The sequence below is a fragment of the Carassius carassius genome, chromosome 17 (genome assembly GCF_963082965.1).
Source record: "Carassius carassius chromosome 17, fCarCar2.1, whole genome shotgun sequence".
In the NCBI taxonomy this organism is placed as follows: Eukaryota; Metazoa; Chordata; class Actinopteri; order Cypriniformes; family Cyprinidae; genus Carassius; species Carassius carassius.
The window spans coordinates 27,770,817-27,794,854 of NC_081771.1; the positions used below are offsets into that span (position 1 = coordinate 27,770,817).

Here is a 24,038-nt window from a genome sequence, read left to right on the forward strand (position 1 = left end):
TCTGGGGTGTTTGATGAAGGATATTAGAAAGTATTACTGCATTTAAGACATTACATCAGATAATTTTATTCAAACATTGTTCAGTAAAGTCATTTGAGGATATGAAGCTAATAAAAAAATTTTGAACAGCCACTTGAGTCATAACTTTACTGAAATACAAAAACAATCACTCATTACTAATGGATCTGTTCCCTTTTTACTTTAGAATACTGTTCCAGGTTCTAGGTAATTCCCTCAGAGTTATGTAGTAATTCTTTATTAATTACTAATGGGTTCCCTATATTTTCACTTTAGAATACTGTTCCAGGTTCTAGGTAATTCCCTCAGAGTTATGTAGTAATTCTTTATTAATTACTAATGGGTTCCCTATATTTTCACTTTAGAATACTGTTCCAGGTTCTAGGTAATTCCCTCAGAGTTATGTAGTAATTCTTTATTAATTACTAATGGGTTCCCTATATTTTCACTTTAGAATACTGTTCCAGGTTCTAGGTAATTCCCTCAGAGTTATGTAGTAATTCTTTATTAATTACTAATGGGTTCCCTATATTTTCACTTTCCCTCAGTAATTCCTAAGTAGTTCCTTTCATAACTATGTAGTAATTCTTTGTTAAATATTCTAGGGTACCCCGTATTTTCACTTCCCCTCAGTCATTGCCTATTTTGAAATAATTGACCTAATAAAGACACACATAGGCCTACTGTATTGTATATACATGTATAAACCTACCTGAGGTAAGTTAGCTAATTGTGGCAAGGCACTTGGGGTTCCATTCCGAAGTTTATTTCTTCATAAAGACCTCACTCACGAAGCAGTTGGCCATACATGGGGGTTAGGGTAGTAGGGTAGTAGTTACTTAATAGTTATTTTTCTTGAACCTTAACTAGTAGATACTTAGTAGTTATTTAGGAGGCATGACTAAATTCAGTAGTTATTGATTAGTTAATTGTTACTTAACACAATAAAAAAAACGATATTACATACTGATTAGTTAACACATCTTCCTTAGTAGTTAATAGTAGTGACTGAAGTGTTCATAGATAAATACCTATTAGTTCTGCAATAATTCCTTATCAACTATGCATTAAGTAAGATACAGTATTCTAAAGTGTTACCGAACCATTTGAGCGGATTTGCTTTCGAGAAAGAACCTGGAGGAAGGGGAACGGAGGTTGCACTCCCAAAGGGTGAGCTATATATGGCGAGCGTTTGGAGAGGCAGAAGTGGACTTTTTCACGTCGAGCATGACTATCAGATCCCAGCTATCTAAGGTACATCAGGCGTGATGGTATAAGGTTCCCATACGGTGACGTTACCTTTCTCCAGGTATACTATGCATGCACATGCGTAGGGTGGTGCCAAACACTATTTGGCCAATAATATTTGCGGGATGGTACAGGGCTTCAGACATTCGTCACACCAAGGGGTGTTCCCATGCGGTGACGTCACCGCAGCATCTCATTCTCTATTCAGGGAACCGTGGTTACATACGTAACCAAAATGTTTTTTCAGATTAAAAGGTTTTGACGTGGGAAACAGGGACGACCTAGACTAGGTGAAAACATCTTAAAGGTCACCCTGGGTGTATTACTGACCTAATGCTTATATTATTCAGTGTTATTGGCATTTGAGCATCAGTTACATTTTTAGTATTGTTACTATTGCTATTGATAATCTTACCCCGCTCATTATCAACAACAGACTCTGCATACCCTCTCCTCAGCCTCGCAATGTTAAAGAAAATGAAACCTAAGTTTTAGCATCAAAATCTTTAAGATGATCACAGAAAGACCCAGATCTGATAATCTTCCTTGCCTAATAATTGAACAGATCAGCATACTTTAAGTTCTGTGAGGGGACAATGGCGAAGTTATGGACACAGTAATTATAATAAACATCATATCTCTTTTATTTCATTTAATGTGCTAAATCAACAATGACTGACTAACTGAAAAAATAACTATTAACTACTGTTCTCCTATATTATCGACACTATTAACCTGTTTAACATTGTAACACTCCTTTGGCACAATCTGTATTGAATAAAGCACTAAATAAAAAAAAGGTGACATGACTAATACAACTATGCCAAGTAAGTACAAAACAATAGAACGCAAATTTAATACGGTAAAACTTTATAGTCCTATGTAAACAAATATGTTCCTTTTGCTGAAGAATGTGTGTCCTGTCATCCCTGTTACTCTGGTCCTGTTACTTTGACGTCAACCCTGTTGCTGTCATTAATTTCATACATCTTTTAAAAATGATATTTGATACAGGTTTTTCCATTGTAACTTTAGAGTATATTTTATTTTGGATTTCTCTCTTGTAAAAAATAAAATAAAAAATTTCATAAATTATATAAAGATTTTTTTTTCTTAACTGACATGTGGTCACCCTCAAAAATGTTCTTAGCATGTAAAAAAAAATTACAAATCCAAAATTTGAAACAGTCCCAGTGAAAAGAGGGACTAAAATGCTGCTCATATGTGAAAACTATCACATATTTCTACTTAAACTAGTATATAGTAACGCTTGTGTCTGTGAAAGGATAGACAAGGTAGAAAAATAGTCATAAAATAATAAATTACATAGCCTGAGATGGCACAATGCAATTCCTTGCTATTTTAAGGTGTCTTCAAACAACTAAATTCATGAATCCTAAACGTTAATCAGTTGGTACGGGAAAAAGTACTCCTCAGTCTATATATAGACTGAAATTATATTCATATATTCAGGTTTTAAGTACTATCGCTCTGTTATAATAGTATAGTTGCTGCTGAAGATAGATGCACACATGCTCAAATGATACAGAATGCACAATTTCCAAGATGAAAAATTGTCAGCTTTATTGTGAACAACATTCCAGAGTTTAACAAGTGGAATACCTGCTAGAATTCTTTGTATTTTTATACGTTTATTTACACGTATATCTGAGATTTGAAAGCTGACAGCAGAGACTACTCTTCAGAACTCAACAACATCCATTTTTAATCGACTAATTTTGAGTAGACATCTGTTCTGATATGATTCAGATGATAACTTATTACATACTAAATCAGATGATGTCGAATGTAAAATCAGAGGGCTGGGTTTTGGAGGCAGTGCAGACTACCAGGGCTTAGTTGACGTGTTTTTTTTTTCCCTCTTGAGCCTGACAGGAATAGAGGGACCGTTTTCCTCTGCTGTGCATCTAATATGGCAATGTCAAAAATATTATGTACAAATTTTAAATGATACAGAATAATACATTTAAATCTTTAGTTAGAGTTATGAGCATTGTGACGATTGCGGTACTGCACAACTTGCCATCATGGCGATACTATTTGTTGGAAAAGTGCAGAATACTTTGTACAGAACACTGAACGGGTTGACAGAACTGAACGAAAATAATAAATGTGCCACGCCTAATAGCTGTAAAAATAAGACACTTAAGGAAAAAAAACCCTCTTCAAAAATAGCTTCTCAGTAAAAGAAAATATACACAGTGTGCAAATGACTTGGCATAGACAAAGGGAAAAAAGAGAGAGCCCCATTTCAAAACAGTCTGTTGCGCATAATGGAGCATGTTGATGAGAAAGGACGACGTTTACATCCATACACATCCACACGTAAATTCACCTCCGTTTCCTCTCTATACAACACAATCTTTTTTTAAATTATTCGCAGTATAATATATTTTCTTGAACTTCCTTTTTTCTGTAGTTCGTTTTTTTTTTGTCCATATCGACTATGGGAGGTGAAATAACACCATTTGTCGCAGCGTGCATTTTAAGTCCTCAACTGTACGGCTGCAGGGGAACGGGGCGGGACTTCCTGTTCTGACTGACCAACAGTAGCTTAGCAGGAGGTTGAGTGGCATGTCTTGGCATGCTTTCCCAGAGTAGGCAGGTGAAACTGAATGGTGGATGTGAGTAGTGGTTTATTCCGATGTGTTGAGGGGGCGTGGCTTTACCGGGTCGAGGACAGCACATGACCCGGCACCCAGCCCTCTGCAGCAGGTGATTGGCTGTTTGCAGGTCGGTAAACCAGGCACATGTTCTGCTGATTGGACGCCAGGATCTGTACCTTCTCACCAACCACCACACAGATCTCGTCCTCCTTCACTGCGTTGTAATCCTGTGTCACTAGCACCGATGACAGGCCATTACACTCCCCCTCGTCCAGCTCCTGGAAACACAAACACATCTGAAGATCACTAAAACATGAGACTAAACATTCTGATCAACAATATACAATTTAATTAAGCTGGGTTGAAAAATATAGATTTTAATCCAATCTCATTTTGATGAACCAATATTAAATCAATAAGCCCCCTTAGCTGTTATAAATTCACTGTAAACCATGGCTTCACAGGGCTTATTGCTTTTATAAAATAGTTATTCCATATACAGTACGTAGCAAGGTAAAAAACTAAAACAAATAAAGTGTAATGATATTAATAAAAACAGTATTCTTCCACCAAACAATGTAGTTTCTCAGAATTAGTTGTGGTTGCAACAAAGTGGTTGCCGAGAAACACACAAACGTAAACAAAGGTGTATGTTTGTGGGATAATTTACAACAGCTTAGAACCTGGCTCAACCAATCAGAATCAAGGACCGGAAATATCTGTTTTATAATGATTTTTAAATACAAAGAATCAATCTTTTGCTGTTTGAACAAACTTCTGTGTATAGGTTACTGCTTTACAGTTTCTAGAGATTTTTTTTGCCGTATATTCAATTAGATTTCTTTGGACTAGAAATATCTTCAAAAGAATCGAATCAAGATCAGAGTAGAATTGAACTGAAATCAAATTGATTTTTGTAAAAATTAAATCCTCAAACGTATATCCTTCAATCATACGGTCGAATACTTCAGACAAATCAGGACAAAGTTTTACAGACAAAAGTCTGTTCCTCACTGTCAACCTTGACCTGGCATGAGAAATAAATAGCTGGGTGAAAAGCTTAGACATTTAAAAATAAAAAGTAGCAAGCTGCTCCTTCAGTCTGGTATTCGGTGACAATGTGATTTATTAGGGACACAGAAAAAAGCAGAGTGTGCCAAGGCCAAGATACAAGCTCACCAGAGAGAGAGAGAGAGACTGCAGAGAGAAAAAAGAGAACAAGGAAGACCGAGAACAGATCAGAAGAAAGAGACCCTACTGAGAGGAGAAACAGGTACAGAACACAGGCAGAGCTGGAAAACTAGGCCATTCTCCCCACTAAGAATAACTAGCAGCACCTCTCCTCCCCTCAAAGACAATTAGACTGGAACTTCACAGCACTGCAGCACAGACACATCCAGTTCATCGAGTGTAGAACTAGTGTAGTGTGAACTAATTACGTTTAATTACATCTATCTGGCCTGGATGAGACACTAATTAAAATGGTCAGGATAACTAATTGATTTAGTTAGATAACAAAAGCCTGTTTAAGCACAGAATGCTATTGAGATAATTGGTCTCCTGACACACGGGCTGATTAGGGTGCTTTCACTCTAGAACTTTTGCTGTGGACATCAGTTTCACGTCAGAGTTCAGTGGTGAGAAAGCTGCTCTTTTTGATGCTAAAGAAGCCCAAAATATGATAAGCCCTCCTAATATTTATAAAGGCAGTTACACTAGCATTCAAAATTCAATTTAATTTAACAGTCTTAATGAGCATAAAAGGCTTCTACAAAAAACCACCCCCAGCCTGTTCAACGGTGTGTATTTTCCAGACATAAAACCCCATTTATAACTGTGAAAATTAATCATAAAATAATACAAACTTAAAGGAATTTGTGATCACTCTCATGATTTCTGACCAGCATTTAGAAAGCAGAATGAAACAGTAAAATTTGTTATATTTAAACTTATGTAAAATATTTAGTTTTGTTTAGTCTGTGCTCTTAAACAATCAATTGCGATTAATCGCATCCAAAATAAAAGTTTTTGTTACCATAATATGTGTGTGCGTGCTGTGTATATTTATTATGTATATATAAATACACACACACACACACACACACGCATGTATATATTTAACAAATATGTTATGTTTATACATAAAATATATTTATATCAATTATATGAATATAAATATATACATGAAAATATTTTCAAAACATGCTGTATGTGTTTGTATTTATCTACATACATAATAAATATAAAAACACATACACATTATGTACACAAAAATGTTTATTTTGGATGCGATTAAATGATGTTAATTGTTTGACAGCACAAATTTAAATTTATTTAGTTTTTTTCATTGATTCCTATCATCATGTTGGAACCTTTACTTCAGCAATTATTAATATAAACTTTGATGAATACATTTTTATTTTAAGTAAACTTTTTCTATAAAATATATAAAATATTGCAAACTGATTGACAGTCGTTATTATTAATTAATGTGTTAATTAATTAATTAATGTGTAATAATTAATTTATGTAATATTTTGAATCATGCTCACCTCTACATGCTTATTGGGGTTGTGGGCGGGGCTTCCATTGGGGGTGGTGCTGGGTTTGAGGGGGGTGGAGGGGTGAGAGGATGAGGAACGGCTGCTATTGGACAGCTGCCTGCTCAAAGAACCTCCACTCTCTTTCTTCTGGTACTCCTGTGGGTTCTGGAGAGCTGATCAGAAACAGATGAAGAGCAGGTTATGAATGATCTAACAATGAGCGTAATTCAATAAACAGCACTGAAACCCTTTCATATTGCACTTACCTGTGAGGAAGTTGATCTGCAAGTCCAGCAGTTCTCGGATGCTTTGGACCCACTCTTTCTTGATGTCAATGTTAGAGGCCTGAAGCGTCAGTCGTTCAGATGAGCCGCGACATGACAACACAAACTTACAGGGGTCGCTCTCCACATGTTCCTCCATGCTCAGGTAGCTCACCTGCACACAAGAGGTTAACAAAAATGTCAATAAAAAAAGTTGGAAAGTTTTTTCATTGAACTTGAGCTAACTTGTGCTGAATGTACCTTGATGCTCTTTTTAAACTGGTACCCTGGTGTTGACGAGCCCTTCCGAAGCAGCTCGCTGAAGATGACGATCTGTTCGAAGAGGAACACTCTGCGCTCTTTACTGCGGGACAGAACGCCAGAGTCCTGCTCTGTCACGAAGAACGTGTCCTGCTGCAATAACTTTCCCTGAGCTGTCAACTTCCCCTGTGCAAAGAAACATAAGCAATCATTAAGCACTTATACGTACAGTATATCTGTACTTTTTCATCACCTGATATTTCAATAAAGTCAAGTTTTTGTACTTTGGTTTTTGTGATTTTCCAGCACTGCCTGGATTTTTTTTGGAGCAGATTTGGTAGTAGAATGGTGAAAAAATAAAAAAGGTAATTGCAACTTTTTATCTCACCATTGTAATATAACTCACCTTTGTGACTTTGTGATAATTACAGTTAAATAACTTTTTAATGTACCTCAGGAGAGATGAGTTTACCTCGTAGCCCTGCAATCGTCCAAGGTTCATCATGTCGTTACATTGTTTGGGCACCAGGGACATCAGCTCAACCGCTTTCTACAGGACAGACATTAAAAACCAGCAATGCCAAACATGACAGGATAGAAGTGTATGTGGTATAATTTATACATATTAATATAAAATTGCTTTAGTGACCTACCTCTATCTCTTTACAGTCCAGACCTGCTTTAGTGCTGTACTTCAAAAAGTCCTTCAAATAACAAATAAACCAAGACAAGAAACTTAAAATAGGATAATAATCTGACCATATTGCATTATTGTTAACCAAAACTATATATATATATATATATATATATATATATATATATATATATAATTAAAGTTAAAGATTAAATAAAAAAAATAACAAAAACAAATTTACAGTAAGTAAAATGAAAGTGGAGAATATCAAAATAAAAATCTAATTCAAAATATTACCAATTAATGTAATATTATAATAACACTGCCATACGTTACTACTGATAATAATGATAGAAATAAGAGCAGTATGTGCAGAAATGCATTTTGATATTGATTTTGGATTGAGTGTCTGTTTTTGCTAAAATCTACCCAGACTGAACTGACATATTTGTTCAATTCCCTGTCAAAAAATACCAAATTAAAACAGGACCACTGTGCAAGCTGTAATAGACTGAATGAGGACAATGTTCAGACTGGCTTATGAATGCATTTTTGTTCCTTCAGGGCTTGTTGTGGGTGCAGCTTTAGTGAGAGAAGGGGTTTAAAATGTAGCATTCTTACAAATAAATGCCGTTTTTGTATGCATCAAAGACAAAATGAATCACGGTCTCCACAAAAAATTATTTAGCAGCACAACTGACATCAACAGTGATGATAATAAGAAATGCTTCTCGAACAAATAAGCATATTAGAATGATTTCTGAAGAATCATGTGACTGAGGGCTGGCGTAATGATGCTGTAAATTCACCTTCTGCATCACAGGAATACATTTTCAATTTAAATATATAATAAAATAGAAAAACATTATTTTAAATTGCAATAATATTTAACAATATTACTGTTTTATTGCATTTCATTTATTTAATGCATCCAAAATAAAACACTCACAAAAAAATTTAGACCAAACTTCAGAAAAGTGGTGCATGGTTTCAATGCAAATCTATGCTATTTTGGTAGCAACTATGTTAACCATGGTCAGTATTAAACTAAGTATGTAATCACTGTGTAATTCAGTGGTTAATACCTTGAGCAGAAGCTGGTATTTGGTGATCCTCTGGATGGGTTTGATCAGGTAATCACTGATGGACAGTCTGGAGTTTACCTCCTGCTGCAGCTCCTGACAGAAACACCAACAACATCATCAGACAGAGCACTTTACTTCAGAGAGCTGCTCAAATTACACTCACCTCAAAGAATCCATCATATTCAGCCACGACAAACTCTGAGCGGGGCTTGTTCTGACAGTAGATGACATACATGTGTAACCTTCTCTCCTGGATAACAGAGGAAGACAGAGGAATGAAGCTTTCTACAACACACACACATACAGAGTTCATTTAGTTTAACTCACATGCTTGATAAACAGCTCAGCCAGTCTGTCGTGGTCCTGCAGACATTTCTCAAGTTCACAGAGGAAGAACCTTTAAAAATAAGAAAAGAATTGGTCATGTGTATACCAAATTAGATTCCCATCTGAAATTCAGTCCATTTCCTTCTTTAGCATGTGTCATGTCAACCAGGAAATTGTATGCACAAGTTTTGCATGCTGATTATTTTGGTATCCAAAATGGCAAACTGTTGCATGAAAATCGTGTGAAATACTGCAAGGGCATTGTGTAGTCAATATACATTACCATTCAAAAGTTTGGGGTCTGTAAGATTTTTTGATGTTACTTATTTTCTATTTTAATATATTTTAGAATCTAATTTATTTCTGTGATGGCTGAATTTTCAGCATCATTATTTCAGTCTTTAGTGTCACATGATCCTTCAGAAATCATTGTAATATACTGATTTGGTGCTCAAAAAAAACCCCCATCTCTTATTATCATCAATATTGAAAACAGTTCATATTTTTGTTGAAACCGTTGAAAAAATTCTGGATTCTGCGATGAATAGAATGTTCAAAAGAACATTATTTATTTCAAATATAAATGTTACTGTACTTTTTTGAAAAATGTAATGCATCCTGCTAAAAGTATATACCATATTTTTCTGACTATAAGTCACACCTGAGTATAAGTCGCATCAGTCCAACAATACGTCATGACGAGGAAAAAAACATATCTAAGTCACACTGGACTGTGTGCATTTATTTAGAACCAAGAGAAAACATTACCGTCTACAGCCACGAGAGGGCGCTCTATGCTGCTCAGTGGTAGACTACAGGAGCACTGAGCAGCATAGAGCGCCCTCTGGTGGCTGTAGACGGTAATGTTTTCTCTTGGTTCATTTCTCTCGGTTAATGTCAAATTACCGTATTTTCCGGACTATAAGTCACACTTTTTTCATAGTTTGGCTGGTCCTGCGACTTATAGTCAGGTGCGACTTATGAGAAATGAACCAAGAGAAAACATTAGCGTCTACAGCTGCCAGAGGGCGCTCTATGCTGCTCAGTGCTCCTGTAGTCTACAGTGAGCATCATAGAGCGCCCTCTCGCGGCTGTAGACGGTAATGTTTTCTCTTGGTTCTTGGTTCTAAATAAATGCGACTTATAGTCCAGTGCGACTTATATATGGTTTTTTCCCTCGTCATGACGTATTTTTGGACTGGTGCGACTTATACTTAGGTGTGACTTATAGTCCGAAAAATACGGTAATTTTGATAAATAAGTTGCACCTGACTATAAGTCGCAGGACCAGCCAAACTATGAAAAAAAGTGCGACTTATAGTCCGGAAAATGGGGTGCATATATATACATTTACATTTATTCATTTAGCAGACGCTTTTATCCAAAGCGACTTACAGATGATATATATATATATATATTAAAAAAACTTTACTGACCCCAAACTTTTAATGGTTGTATACATAAAATTCTATATTTTTTGCTGTCCAGCTAAAAAAATGTTATTACTTTTATTTCTAATTTAATTTTTTAATGATGTTAAATATTCTGTTAGTTCCTAATAAAAAGCAACAAGTTATTAGTGTTTTGACCAGCTGTGAAAATCATTTCTAGTGTAGCATTAGGTTTAATTCCCGAAAATATTTGAACTCCAAGAGCTCTTTCTGACAGCATGAAAAAGAGATGTGGTTTACTCTTTATGCCAGTCATAGATTTGATGAATGTTCCCGAATACGATCTTATCCTTCCCCGTCATGTCCTCCGGAACACCTTTTTCCCCAATCCTTTTCATAAAGCCCTTGGGATGAGGAGGAAAACAGACATTTGGAGACTCTACTTCATAATAAAGGTTCTTAAATGGCTCTCTGTGGCACTTATGAATTCAGAAGAAGTCTGATCAATAACCATTTTGCACAATGATGATACATCTACTCTATGTTTTTTAAATCAGTAATAAAACATATCTGTAACATACCTCCACTATGACACCCAGATCCTTCACATAGTCCCTCTCTGTCTGCACCATTTCCTTTAACACAAACCTGTGGATAGGGGAGATGCGAGCGATATATCAGATTATGCTAGAACATGCACATATTCCAACTATCACACTGAGATTTGATTATTTATTTGTTGTTGAATTCATTTGATCAGTCTTTCAGCAGTTTCTCTTCATCTTCTCTTACATTCGTCCCCTCATGGCCTTGTTCTTCTGCTCTGTTTCCGGGTCTCTGGGCGTCTGATCAGACGGCGTGACGCTACCCAACACTGGGAAAGAGCCAGGCTCTGGAGTCTGAAAGAGAAAGTGAAAAGAAAGAGAGAGAGAGAGAGAGGGAGAGAGAGAGAGCGCGATAAGAAACAAAACCGAAAGGGAAAATGTGCACACACAAGGTACAAGGTGTTCAAGGAATAGCTCAAATGTTGTCATCATTTACTCATTCTCATGTCATTTCAAACCTTTGACTTACATTCTTCTGTGAACAAAACATACAAACAGGTTTGATGAACTGATTCAAATGATTTGTTCAAAAGATAAGAAAAAACGTCATGGGTTGACTGAAGAAAGTGAAGGAACTGCAGGGGGTTTGTGAGTTGATCAAAAGCTAATCATTTTTTAAAGCAAAATTGTTAATAACATTAAAACAAAATAAAATCAAAAGATTTCTGTAGAACAGTTAGTAAATTTTTTGACATTTTATTGGTTTCCCTTTATATGTGTGATCATTAACTGACATCAGAGAATTGTGAAAATGTAAATGTGTTGTTGAATTATTAAAATTTTAAATTTAAATTTTTTGTAATTACTAAATTATTTAATTCTAACAGGTTCAGATGACAAACCTAATTTAGAACAATATAAAGATGAACAAATGATGACATAATTTCCATGAATCTTTTAGTGAACTATTCCTATGCAGAGAAAAAAAGAAAAAGGACAAAACCACAATAAAAAATTGAAGCAAGTTTATGTTTCACCTTCTCCTCCTGAGTGGAGGGGTCCTTGATGATCTCCATGGGGGGAGGGAGGGGTGTGTGCGGTTCGTCTTCAGCCTCTTCCTCTCCTCCGCTGTTCACTCCTCGTCTTCCTCTCTTTGGAGAAACAGAGAAAAACGTCACACCCATTTCAATGGATTCATAACAACCGCCACTGAAGAGCCGAGAGGAATCAATCATTTATAAACTCCAACAGTAGACACACTCCTCATAAAACATGCACCTGTACAGGAAGCTCTTCTACATGCAAACGTTTGAGAAGACTAAAATATGTGAACCTGGACCACAAAACCAGTCTTAAGTATCTTAAGAGTCTTCATTTTTCCAGAATTGAGATTTATACATCATCTGAAAGCTGAATAAATAAGCTTTTTATTGATGTATGGTTTGTTGGGATAGAACTAGAGCCCTGCACGGGTCTCAAATTTAGGCCAGAGTCCGCCCCTTCGCCCAAAACAGTTTATACTACTGTTTCAGCTATTAAAAATAGTTCAGTTTTGTATGTAATGGCCAAGTGATTCTATTTCGTTTAGTTTTTTTATTAAGTTAATTTCGAAAAATGTTTGGAGCATTTTTTGTTCGTTAAAAATACGTTTTTGTTTTTTAAAGTAATGACCAAGCGGCCAGCAGCAGACAGTAAGCTGATCATATATGTTTAATCAATATATATATATATATATATATATATATATATACTAAAACAGTTCAAGCATATAACAATGTTTCAACTTTAAACCTTGATAAATGTGCGCTGTATCCAATAGTTTGTGCGGAGAGTAGAAGCTGCGCACTTAGCAGGACATGGAGGCGCCAGCAATCACTTGCATGTTTTCCGTGGATATGCAATAATTTTTGCTCGTAAGATAAGAGTAATTTATCATTAGTAACTGTAAAGGGTCTACTTTTGTTTTTTAGCAATGTATAATATTTATAATAGCCTATAATCATTATAAGAGTATTTCATACAGTAGCCTATATGTGCTCTGTGCGTATGTGGGCATAATAAAAGGAGAGAAGCTAAATAAGCCCAAGTCCGATCTGTAAAAAAAAAACATGGCCAGAGCCCAGCCCAAATGGACTCAGCGGGACCCGACAGGCTTGCAGACCTCTATATAGGACAATATTTGGCCGAAATACAATATTTGAAAATCTGGAATCAAAATACTAAGAAAATCAACTTTAAAGTTGTCCAAATTAATTCTTAGCAATAGGGGTGTGACCAGACACTTATCCCACGAGACGAGACGAGACAAGAGATTTTTTTTTTTAAGAAATCCTCGATGAAATATATAGGAAACATTTTTATTTTATTCAGGTGAAAAACACAAAATGCATTTTGAAATCTTGTACTTTATGAAACTAAATATCTTGATTAATTAATTTTATGCAGATGGTTTTGCTACGAACTCAACTGACAAGAAATTGCACAAAAATTATAAATAGTATAAATAAAAATAAACAACACAAATATCCCTTTAAAGTGGAAGTGAAGCAGTCGGTCAAGTTTATTATTTAGTAAACTGATTTCCACTTTAATAAAAAAGTATATATCATAAACAAGATTAATGTATCAATTTAAAAAAATAAAGCAGTGGTTCCCAAACTTGTGGAAGCAGCAACGCTGAGGGATCGTTAGGGCCCTATGGAATCCATTAATTTTTTTCCCTAAATTCTGTTTTATTTATTTATTTTCAAAATTCTGTTTTTCATTTTAATTGTTCTGTATTGCTTTTCTTTTTTTAAAGTTTAAAATTTTCTCAATTCCTTTTTTTTTAAAGTTCAATTAAATTTGATCAATTAAAAATCATGTCTAATTAATCAAAATCATTAAATGTATACATTTTCACATCAATTTATTAAAAGTTTAACAAATATTACAGGTTTTTTTATATTTTCTCAATAATTTATTTATATTTTTTATTGTTACCTAATTCTTACCTAATTCTAATTATTTGAATGTATAAACAACTTAATTTATTAATAATTTTTTTCTTAAAGTAGCCTTATTATTTTTTTTCCCCGTCAGGAATTCTGTGTTGTGTACTTACATTTTTATAGTTATCACAATGAAGGCATAAAACATTAATTTCATTTATCTTTTAATTATTAAAAATTAGGAAAACTTTATTTTTTGGCAAAGAAAGGGCATTTACTATTAAAATAAAAACATGGAAGAAATTTTGTGTGATTAATCCTTTAAAAGATAATGTTTGTTTCATTTTTGTAGTAGTACAAGTACAGTAGTAGCCGGCTATGTAGGCTACGTTACATTCTACTGAAAAATAGTACCAGACTTTTATTTTGACGGGTTGAATACCTTTATAGTTCTATGATGCTAGTTTTACTCAAATTAAACTGTAAAATGTTCATGAAGTGACTATCAGAGCAGTTTTGGGGATGTTGTTCATGTGTTTCCATCCTCATTTAGTGAGACGCTGAAATCACCACGAGCGTCAGGCGCGTTTCTGTGTTTAGTAAATGAAATGCGCGTCTGCACCTTTCATCTACAGAGACACGCAGAACATGCAGGATTCATATTTAACTCTAATTTTGTAGCTTTATATTTACAGATACATATCGTGATTTGATTCAAGTCTAATGACCTCCTTTTGTTTGATTCATTAAAGGTGCACTGTGTAATTTTTAGCGGCATCTAGCGTTGAGAATGCGAATTGCAACCAATGCCTCTGTCCCCCACTCACCCCTCCCTTTAGAGAAGGTAAAGATGTAGTCGGCAAAGACAGCAGAGAGCAGTGAGATTTCTTTTACAAAGATAAATCAAGGAATTATGTTTACTTAATTATTCAACAAATCAATGTTATTGTGAATGTTAATGAACTTGTTCATCATTGTGTCAGTGTTTAATTTGCAAAAACAACAAAGTGACGAAACACGCTCTGTAGAGCAGTTTGTCCGTTTTGGGCTACGTACAAACATGGTGGTGACTTCCATGTAAGGGGACCCGCGGTGTATGTAGAAAGAAATAGCTCAATCTAAGGTAATAAAAAGATAGAGGTTCATTAAGAAAGGTTTTTTTTATACACCTCTGAAAACATAGTTATATATATTATATTGCATTTCTGTAAATAGATCGTTGTAAATATTACACACTGCACCTTTAATTCAAAGTTTGACAAATTCCGTGTCCTTGACATTTTGTGTAAAACAGCAAATTCCGGTTTTATAACTGGATAAAGAATACACTGCGTAATTTTCCAACTTATCATGAGTCCACTTGCCTGATGTGAACATATAATATCTTACATCCCACCACTGGTGAAAGGGCCAGTGTCATGCAAATATACGTGAAAGGTATGGGCGAGGATATCGTCACGTTCTCGCGAGACCAGTTAGACCTCTCGAGTTCTCGTGCCACGAGATCGGTCACACCTAGGGCTGGGACAACGCGTCGAGGTCATCGATGACGTCGACGCAAAATATGCGCATCGATTCGTCGACCTGTTTTTATTTCTCTAAAAAACGTTTGCAAAACGTTTACCTTATGTGCGCTGAATATACGCGATGGCCGGATCAACATTCTGTCCAACGTTATATAACCAATCCAGGGGTTTTTCTGCATTGATCTTTTTTTTTTGGCGGCTGTCAAAGCCTTATTTGATCGGTGAGTGACAGTGACAGGGCGCGTACGAGAGAGAGCCCCGGCTCTCACAGTCTTCAAACAACACGAGCGCTTCTTGCTCTCTCCCTCCCTTGTGCATATTAATCAAAATCATTAAACACGATAGAAAAAGGGCGAAACACCTACGTTTCACGCGCAGTTTCACTCACAGTCTTCAAACTACACGAGCGCTCTCTCTCTCTCTCTCTCTCTTCCCCCACTCCGCTCCCCTCGTGAATATTAACCAAAATCATTAGACACGATAGAAAAAGGGCAGAACGCCAAAGTTTCACGTGGAGCATTCTGAGATTTTTTTTTCTCCATGACAGGCTGCTGGCTCCCACTGTTAATTTTTATTTTTTATTTTTTGGAAAAGCACTCTCTGTATTAGCTTAAAACCCTAAAGTTTACATTGGTTACTGTATTCTTTCAATTGCTCTAAACAAGTATTTTGGGTGAACTTTTTTATTGAATGCTAGACATCAAGTTGTGGTTATTTTCATCTGAAAGAAGAACTTTTTTTCAGTAAGCTAGGCCTTATGTGTTCAGTAAGCTTGTTTCAGTAAGCTGTGTGTTTTCAAGGCTTCAAGGTTTTATTGAATGCTATCTCTATACAAGTGCAACATAATGCATTCTTAGTCAGTCTTTTATTTTGTAATTTACGAGCAATAAACATATATTGCAATGTTAAGGAATTCATGTTTTTTTCATTCAGATATGTAAATCAACATGTATAAATTGTTAGTAGTCAATTAATGGGGAGATAATCGAAATCGAATCGGTCTGGAAAAATTAATCGTTAGATTAATCGATGCATCAAAAAAAATAATCGCTAGATTAATCGTTTAAAAAATAATCGTTTATCCCAGCACTAGTCACACCCCTTCTTAGCAATGCTTATTACTAATCAAAAATTCAGTTTTGATATATTTACGGTAGGAAATGTACAAAATATCTTCATGGAACATGATCTTTACTCAGTATCCTAATGATTTTTGGCATAAAAGAAAAATTTATAATTTTAACGTTTTTTTAATTTTAAAGATAATATTAAAGTTTTTTTTGGCTATTGCTAAAAATAGACCCCAGCGATTTAATACAGGTTTTGTGGTCCAGGGTCACATATGTCATGTTAGGTGTGGTCCCAGATTAAGGAGAGTGCATTTCTACGCGTTGTTTGGTATGTGGTATTGTTACAATGCTGGAATGTTGGAATGTTGCCATTATGCATCATGTTATGCAACCTAAATGGTTAATGGTTAATTGTTGTACCTCTTCAGTGCTGTCCTGGTGCTGCGGTCCCAATTCTACACTCTTCCGGCCGTCTCGTTTACGCTGTTTGTTGTTGGGTTTTTTGGCATTAGTGTTGTCACCCTTGCCGTGGCTGAGACGTCGTACTGGGCTAGTGAGCCATTTTTTTAGTGTGTTTCCAGTAGTTCCAGAGCGTTTAGGTCCTGGAGAACCGGTCGGAAGAGAGGTCATGGATGTCTGCGGCTGCAGCGATGCGGCAGACTCGGATTTGACCTCTGAACTTCCCACAGGATAGTTTTCTGTTGAACAAAAACAGCAAAAATGATATAGAAATATTCAGAATAAAGACATCTTACATTGGAAGTAACAGAAAACCAATTAAAGCAATTCAAGTCCAACAAAATATTTAGAAACTGGCATGTAATACCCAACCTCAAAACATTTTGAACATGACATAACTTCAGAAAATATCAATATGACAGACCAGTCAAGAAATATTCACTCCAGCTGAAACATCAAAACCCACGGAACCAAATCCAACAACAGAAAGCCAAGAAACCTGAGCACTGTGTTGGACAGCAAACTCTCTACTGAGGTGAAAGGCAAAACCGCTGTCTGGTCTATAGGCTAGTAGTGACAGACACAATTGTAGAGTGAAAAAACCAGCTTGACCTGATCTGAGCATAAAGGTGTAATTCCACATAGCAGGACATTACAACAAAGGGACATTACAAAACCAAGGGACTGCAGAGTTCACAGCTTGTGGAATTTAGCACAGAAAACCATTTTAATTGTCCATCAGATTGTAAAATCATAAATCATAAATCATATACCTATTAAACTATCATCCTGAAGTATATAACGCATCATAATGGCATGACGTTAGCATAAAATCGGTGGAAAAGAACTGCTTATCAGTCTTGTCTCTGTTTGAAGATATCTCCAATCTTTCAACTCATGTTACGACTGGCTAAAGAAGCAAACTCTCACAAATGCACACACAAGTCAAGTCAAGTGACCTTTTTTATATAGTGCTTTATACAATACAGATAGTGTTAAAGCAGCTTTACAGTCTACAGGAAAAACATGCTGAAAATGCAAGAGAACATTTTTCAACTATGGTTCACCTATATAAAAAAATTAGTCCTACAGTTGACCACATAGTTTAGTATATATATATATAAACACACAAAAAAGGTTTGGGTCAGTAGTAAGATTTTTAATATTACAAATAAATACTTTTGATTCAGCAAGGATGCATTAGATTGCTCAAAAATGAAAGAAAAGACATACATTGTTATAACAGATTTCTATTTCAAATAAATACTGGTTAAATAGAAATACTGGTTATCTACAGTATGCCACTTTCAAATTATCCTTCAACATTCTGAGCTCGCAAGCAACTACAACCTGCTGAGTTGATTACAGAGCTGCAAAAAAAAAAAAGAAAAAAAAGAGAGAATTACATCAGAAGCATAAACAGAAGAGTTGTTCATCCACCCGGAAACTATTCCCTCCTTAAACAGACAACTGAGACTCTACATTTACAGCTCAAACAACAATTTTTTTTCCCCTGAAGGAATTCATGTAAGTGCTAAAATGTAGCTAAATTATGAGCTTACTGTTTCTGCTTTTAAACCCACCAGTCGCAACAGCTGCTAGCACTGTAAGCGTATTTCAGTAACTGCATTTTATATTTGTTGTAAAGAGCAAAGGGATGAGTCAAACGATTATGTGTGCTAATTAACAGCATCCATAGACATTGCTGCAAGTAACAGATCACCAGGAATATGGGTGCTCCTTAGAGGATGAGCTGAAATAAAAAACAAGCTGAAGTGTAGTCATGCTCACTGCAGTCTGCTTGAGCACAAATCATTAACTCAATGCTGCTTCAGACACTGCGATGCGGACTAACTGCAGATGTTGCGTAAGTAACTTCCCATGGGGTGAGAATGGGACAAAGGTCACTTCCTTGATACGTGTTCCTTCAAAGAGCCATTTACCCCCAAGCACCCCTGAAACTGCCCCGCCAACACCCCCTTTCAGGTATTCACCAATCAGATCTCGCTCTGCTTGTCCTGAAAGCCCCAGGGAGGATCCACGCTGATCATGTGCCGGGATAATGCCCCTTTGTTAGAATTACACTTTATTTCCTCAAGCTCCACTGCTGTCATTAGAACAGGCGCCTCATGTTAAGCATTCCAGACAAACCGAATCTTCACTACTGCTACTTTATTTAAATTTCTCTCTAAATATCAATGAGACAGCCACCTGAAAGCAACAGTCAGCCACGCTCATGTCAAGTCGCTGAAGTAACATTCTAGACAGAACAAAAACAACAGTGAAAAAGAAACATATACAACTTTTGTTTTTAATAATTTTTCAGTAAATGTTAAAATTAGCATGGACTAAGATTAATAAATGCTTTTCCATTGTTAGTTCTTGTTATTACTAATTTTATTACTAATTAATTTTTTTAATTTTAGTAACAACTTTATATATATATATATATATATATATATATATATATATATATATATATATATATATATATATATATATATATATATATAAAATTAATTTTAGTAAATGGAATCTTGTTGTAAATTGCTACCTTAAAATAGATTGCACTTTATTTGACAGTACATGTACTTACTGTATATACTTACAGTGTACTTACCTACGAAAGTACAGGTGATATAAGGTAACTAAATGGGTTAGAGGTAGGTTCAGCGTAAGTGCAAAGTTATTGTAAATACTATAATAAATACATAGTACGTACATGAGGAACAGGACTGTAAAATAAAGATCTACCTTAATATCTATGCGATATATATGTAAATATTGGAATTATTAACATTATAACATTTTAATAACTCAGTCCATAAGTGTACAGGGGGTCCCTTCCCTGTGTCATCAATCTGTCCATTAAGAGGTCCTTATCCTGAAAAAGACTGAAGACCCCTGATCCTAATTCATATACTGAATCAACAAATGTGCCAAATCTTCAAAGAGCATGTTATTCTTCAAGATAAAAAGGGTAAGAAATGATCAAACGGAGCAGGGGACTTGATTTGAGCTTCAAAGCAGAGGGAACAGCAGACACATCGGTTTGCTGATGGAGAAATTAGGTTACAGGAAAACAGAGAAGCTTGAAGGGGCAGTATATCGCTCACATGCACAATACACACTCACAGACAGACACGGCATTTGATATTTTTCCCTAACACTTTTCATTAATTATTAAATAACAGTAGATACTGTATGTAAGATAGGAAAAAGGGACAAAAATGGGAAAATGTAACAGTAAAAAAGGGTTACAGCTAACTTAATAGTTTGACTGGATGTCGACTGCATGAGGTTGAACCAGAGAAAGTCATTTTGAAGGGTAAGTAAAAAAAAAAAAAAACAGCTTGAGGTGTTTCTGCAGCGCGACTCATGGAACATGGCGCTAGCAACACCAAGGACATAGGTTCAATTCTTAGGCAATAAATGGACTGATAAAATATACACCCTCCATGCACTGTTAATAGCTTTGGATGAAAGTATATAACAACTGCACATTTTCACTTTTCACAATTTAAATGCTTATCAACTTCCAAAAGCACTCACTGAAATGACAACACTGCAAAAATCATTAATGCTTTTGCATGTAACACAAAACACAGTTGTCTGTAGATAACCGTCAGAGTCACACATCACACCCCTGAGCTTGTCTGAGATCTCCAGGATTCAGATCATTGAACCGTTACATTAAATACCAGAGTTCAGATTAAAAGATCCACATAAAATTGCACCAACACACAAAACTCAATCATAATCATAAACCCAGACTCACAACACCCTACTCCCACAAGGCAACATACACAGACCCACATGCTTCCACACACTGCTGAATGCATCTGCATACATTACAGCGTGTTGAGTTACGCACCTGCGCCATCACAACAGCGAATCTTTCCCAAAATCCAACTGAGACAAACTCCACAAGAGCAACATGACCTCCCGCTCCGCATGCTGCTCGCTCACTGTCTCATATGTGCGTCAGGTGAGAGACAGAAGAGGAGAAAGGGAGAAGTACGTATTGGGAGGTGAAGGACGCTGTGGCTCTCTCTGCTTCAATACTGAAGCTCAGCTGGAAGTTCAGCACTACTCTTCACAATAAAGGGGAGGGACCAGGGGGCGGGATCAGGGGCCACAAAGACACACATTCAAAAGGGATACAGGAAGGTTCCACTGAATTCACATTGAGGTCTGTTAAACCAATATGCAAAAATAAAAATCTCTCTTCACACAAGACTGGAGCAACTGAAGTGACCGTTTTGATGTTGTTACAGGGAAAGACAAACTACCATTATGAGTGTATTTCATGTGTGTGCGTGTGTGTGGTTGTGCTTGCGTGTGTTTGTAAATCCTGAAATCAGCTACGTCTGCATGCTGCAGTGGCCCATTTTTGATAGGGTGTGTCTACAGTATATCACAAGATCTTTGTCCCCACTTCAGAGGATTCAAGATCACACACACACAAACGTTGGGCTTCAATGTTTTATGCATGTAATAATACTAGTATTATTATCCTTGTGGGCATTTGGTGCCCATAATGTAGCGGATACCAGGTACACACATGCACACATATGACTAAATAGTCAAATTATACTTAAATATATTTAAATCAAATAACAGACACATTTAAGATATGCACACATTACTAAGAAGCTCATTCTTGTGCGTAAAGATAGTCACAGTAAAAACCTAAGTTTAGGGTCAAGGGTCAGCCTAATATTTCCTACAATAATGTTTAATGTTTATGTTCTCTATTCAATAATCAGGACAACTTTGCTGTTCACATGTGAGAGAAGCAAAAACACATGGAGTAATGTGAAAACATACATTATTGGATATATGCCTAATTAGAAAATGTATAATAATTATAAATATAGATACGAAGGGATTTTAAAGATTGTATTAATTGCAACTTTTCAAGGTCTAGAAATCGCAGTTTCAAAATGCATTCAAGGCAGTGGCTGTTTTTAGCATATTTGAATGCTATGTTGTCTTATTTTAAATTATTTAGTCATGGGCCCCTTCGAAGTTTGCAAGGGTAACCTATGTGTGAAAATGTGAATCACTTTGGCACAACTTTAGTTATAGCTCAAATGAGAAAAGGCGTGACATATTTAACTGATTTTAGTATCTCATGGAGGATAGCCCATAGTGTGCATCATTTTGTTTCCGGTTCTGGGCTGGCAATACTTGGAATACTATTTCTACAATGTACAGGTTAACTATGAGACAACTGGCAGGGTAATATTTTGCACATCAACATCAACATGAAGTTCCAATAACAGTACTGAAAAAAGCCCAGTCGACAGAATGAGGTGTAGCGTAGCGTACAGTGAACATTGGGCAGAATCCGTCACGCCTGACTAAAGATTTTCCATGTTACTCTGCCTCACTATCTGTTTATTATTACTTTGTTGTAATCAGACACAGAGCAGCACACACATACACACACCACTATCACATCCTCAAAATATAAAGGCAGAAGCTTAACAGGCATAAAGAATTCACATGATAATTAAATACAGAAAAAGAGGGAGAACAGATGGCAGACTCTTTAAGTGAGATCATTCCAGAAATATTCTAGTTTAATTACAAGCTTATCTCTATGAATGTGACAGTTCATCTCGTCATAGTTCAGCGGTCATCTTGACCTGTCATTTTATATGTATTTTATTTTTCTTGAAAGACACATACCTGGAAAAGGCAAGCTCCCCATTTCCTCTGTCTATTCTTAGATCCAGTCCAGAACTGTCATAATGTTTGGGGTGGGGGGGTGTTGGGGTTCTGGTAGGGATGTTTACAAATGTGTTCTTCTAAACACAGGAAGTGCAGTGCAGGGAGACAACAGGAAGTAAAGGGACTACAATACAGACTGTTCCGCTTCAGACAGTATGGGGCCCTAAAGGCACACATTAACACCGCCCTGACCCAAAAACCAAAGCTACACCCTCGTGGTCCTTAATTTGACCTCTAAAAGTTACTACAAAGTTAAAACAAAGTGGCTACCTCATGGAGTCGGTGTGGATCTATTATGTGGAGCATCTTGTGAGCCTGTGAGTGTCTCAAAATTGAAGCTCCACCAAACACATACATCAATCCCCTGAGTTGGATCAAAGCAGGGTGCAAGCCTTTCGTAGCAACTTTAGCACCCTGCTAATTAATGATCAAACCCTATGTGTACCTTTCCCAACTGAGAACTGGCTCCCCTGGAAAAATCCAGAACACATGCTGTTCAGAGAGCAATGGACACATGTACAACAGCTTAAAATGATAGATCATTCAAAGAGGAAAATTTCTGTTATCATACTTCATTTGAAACATGTATGGATTTTTCCCTCACAGAATACAAAAGGAGCTATTGAAAAGAATGTGAAAGCCGCTCTTTAGCATGTAATGCAAGTAGATATTAACGGAGGCTGTCAAAAATACTACAAATCAGTGGTCCTCAATCTTTTTTAAATATTTCAAAGCCCCCCAATATGATATGTGTTTAAAAAAATTTTATATTTTAATTAGGAAGGATGTGTTAAATTGATAAAAAGTGATAGTAAAGACATATTATTAGAAATAATTTTCCATTTTGAATATGCTGTTATTTTTATTCATTTTTTTCAGGATTTGTTCATGAATAAAAAGTATTAAGCAGCACAACTGTTCCCTAACTGTCGGTCACTACGAGTTATGTTGTGATGACATTAGGGGATTTACTTGGGAGCCCCAATACTCTCTGTATTTGAGAGAAAACGGCAATGAAATTTGGCTAGTGGACTCCAGTGGATCCACTAGATGGATTCTAGTGCTAGTGGATACCCAAGTGGTTGCCCCACTTGGGTATTGTCGCCACGCCGAATCAGACCCAGAGTTGACTGTGGCTAGGGGATACATTGACATTCCCCAGGTGGAGAGTATGGTTGTGGTGCACCTGTGCCCACAAAATGCCGCCAACATTAATCCATTATTTTGATTTCAAATCCGTTGTTTCTGAAAATGCTTTTTCAGCATTGTGATTCTATTTTATCACAGTACAGTAATACAATCTTTCATAGACATATTCACGTTTAAACTCAAATAAAAAATTTTTTCCTATCTCAACAAGTGCCATCTATTA

The 24,038-nt window shown here is 36.0% G+C and overlaps 1 protein-coding gene across 5 annotated transcripts in view; it reads right to left on the reverse strand.

The window, feature by feature from the left end:
- Positions 1–24,038, reverse strand: part of kalrnb (kalirin RhoGEF kinase b) — a 112,948-nt gene that overhangs the window by 21,296 nt on the left and 67,614 nt on the right. For 2 of the 5 annotated variants that reach the window (XM_059571581.1, XM_059571582.1), the window contains 14 exons: positions 16,889–17,166; positions 11,980–12,093; positions 11,190–11,296; positions 10,979–11,045; positions 10,698–10,801; positions 9,007–9,076; positions 8,843–8,929; positions 8,680–8,772; positions 7,614–7,664; positions 7,433–7,510; positions 6,961–7,146; positions 6,703–6,874; positions 6,446–6,609; positions 2,825–4,171 (listed from right to left, as the gene is read on the reverse strand). In XM_059571581.1, coding sequence (XP_059427564.1) covers positions 3,953–4,171; positions 6,446–6,609; positions 6,703–6,874; positions 6,961–7,146; positions 7,433–7,510; positions 7,614–7,664; positions 8,680–8,772; positions 8,843–8,929; positions 9,007–9,076; positions 10,698–10,801; positions 10,979–11,045; positions 11,190–11,296; positions 11,980–12,093; positions 16,889–17,166 — 1,790 coding nt within the window. In that variant the 3' untranslated portion in view covers positions 2,825–3,952. Of the gene's footprint in view, positions 1–2,824; positions 4,172–6,445; positions 6,610–6,702; positions 6,875–6,960; positions 7,147–7,432; positions 7,511–7,613; positions 7,665–8,679; positions 8,773–8,842; positions 8,930–9,006; positions 9,077–10,697; positions 10,802–10,978; positions 11,046–11,189; positions 11,297–11,979; positions 12,094–16,888; positions 17,167–17,351; positions 17,506–20,801; positions 20,978–24,038 lie in introns of those variants that run through there. The other 3 variants (XM_059571583.1, XM_059571584.1, XR_009438153.1) reach the window with 3 other exon arrangements.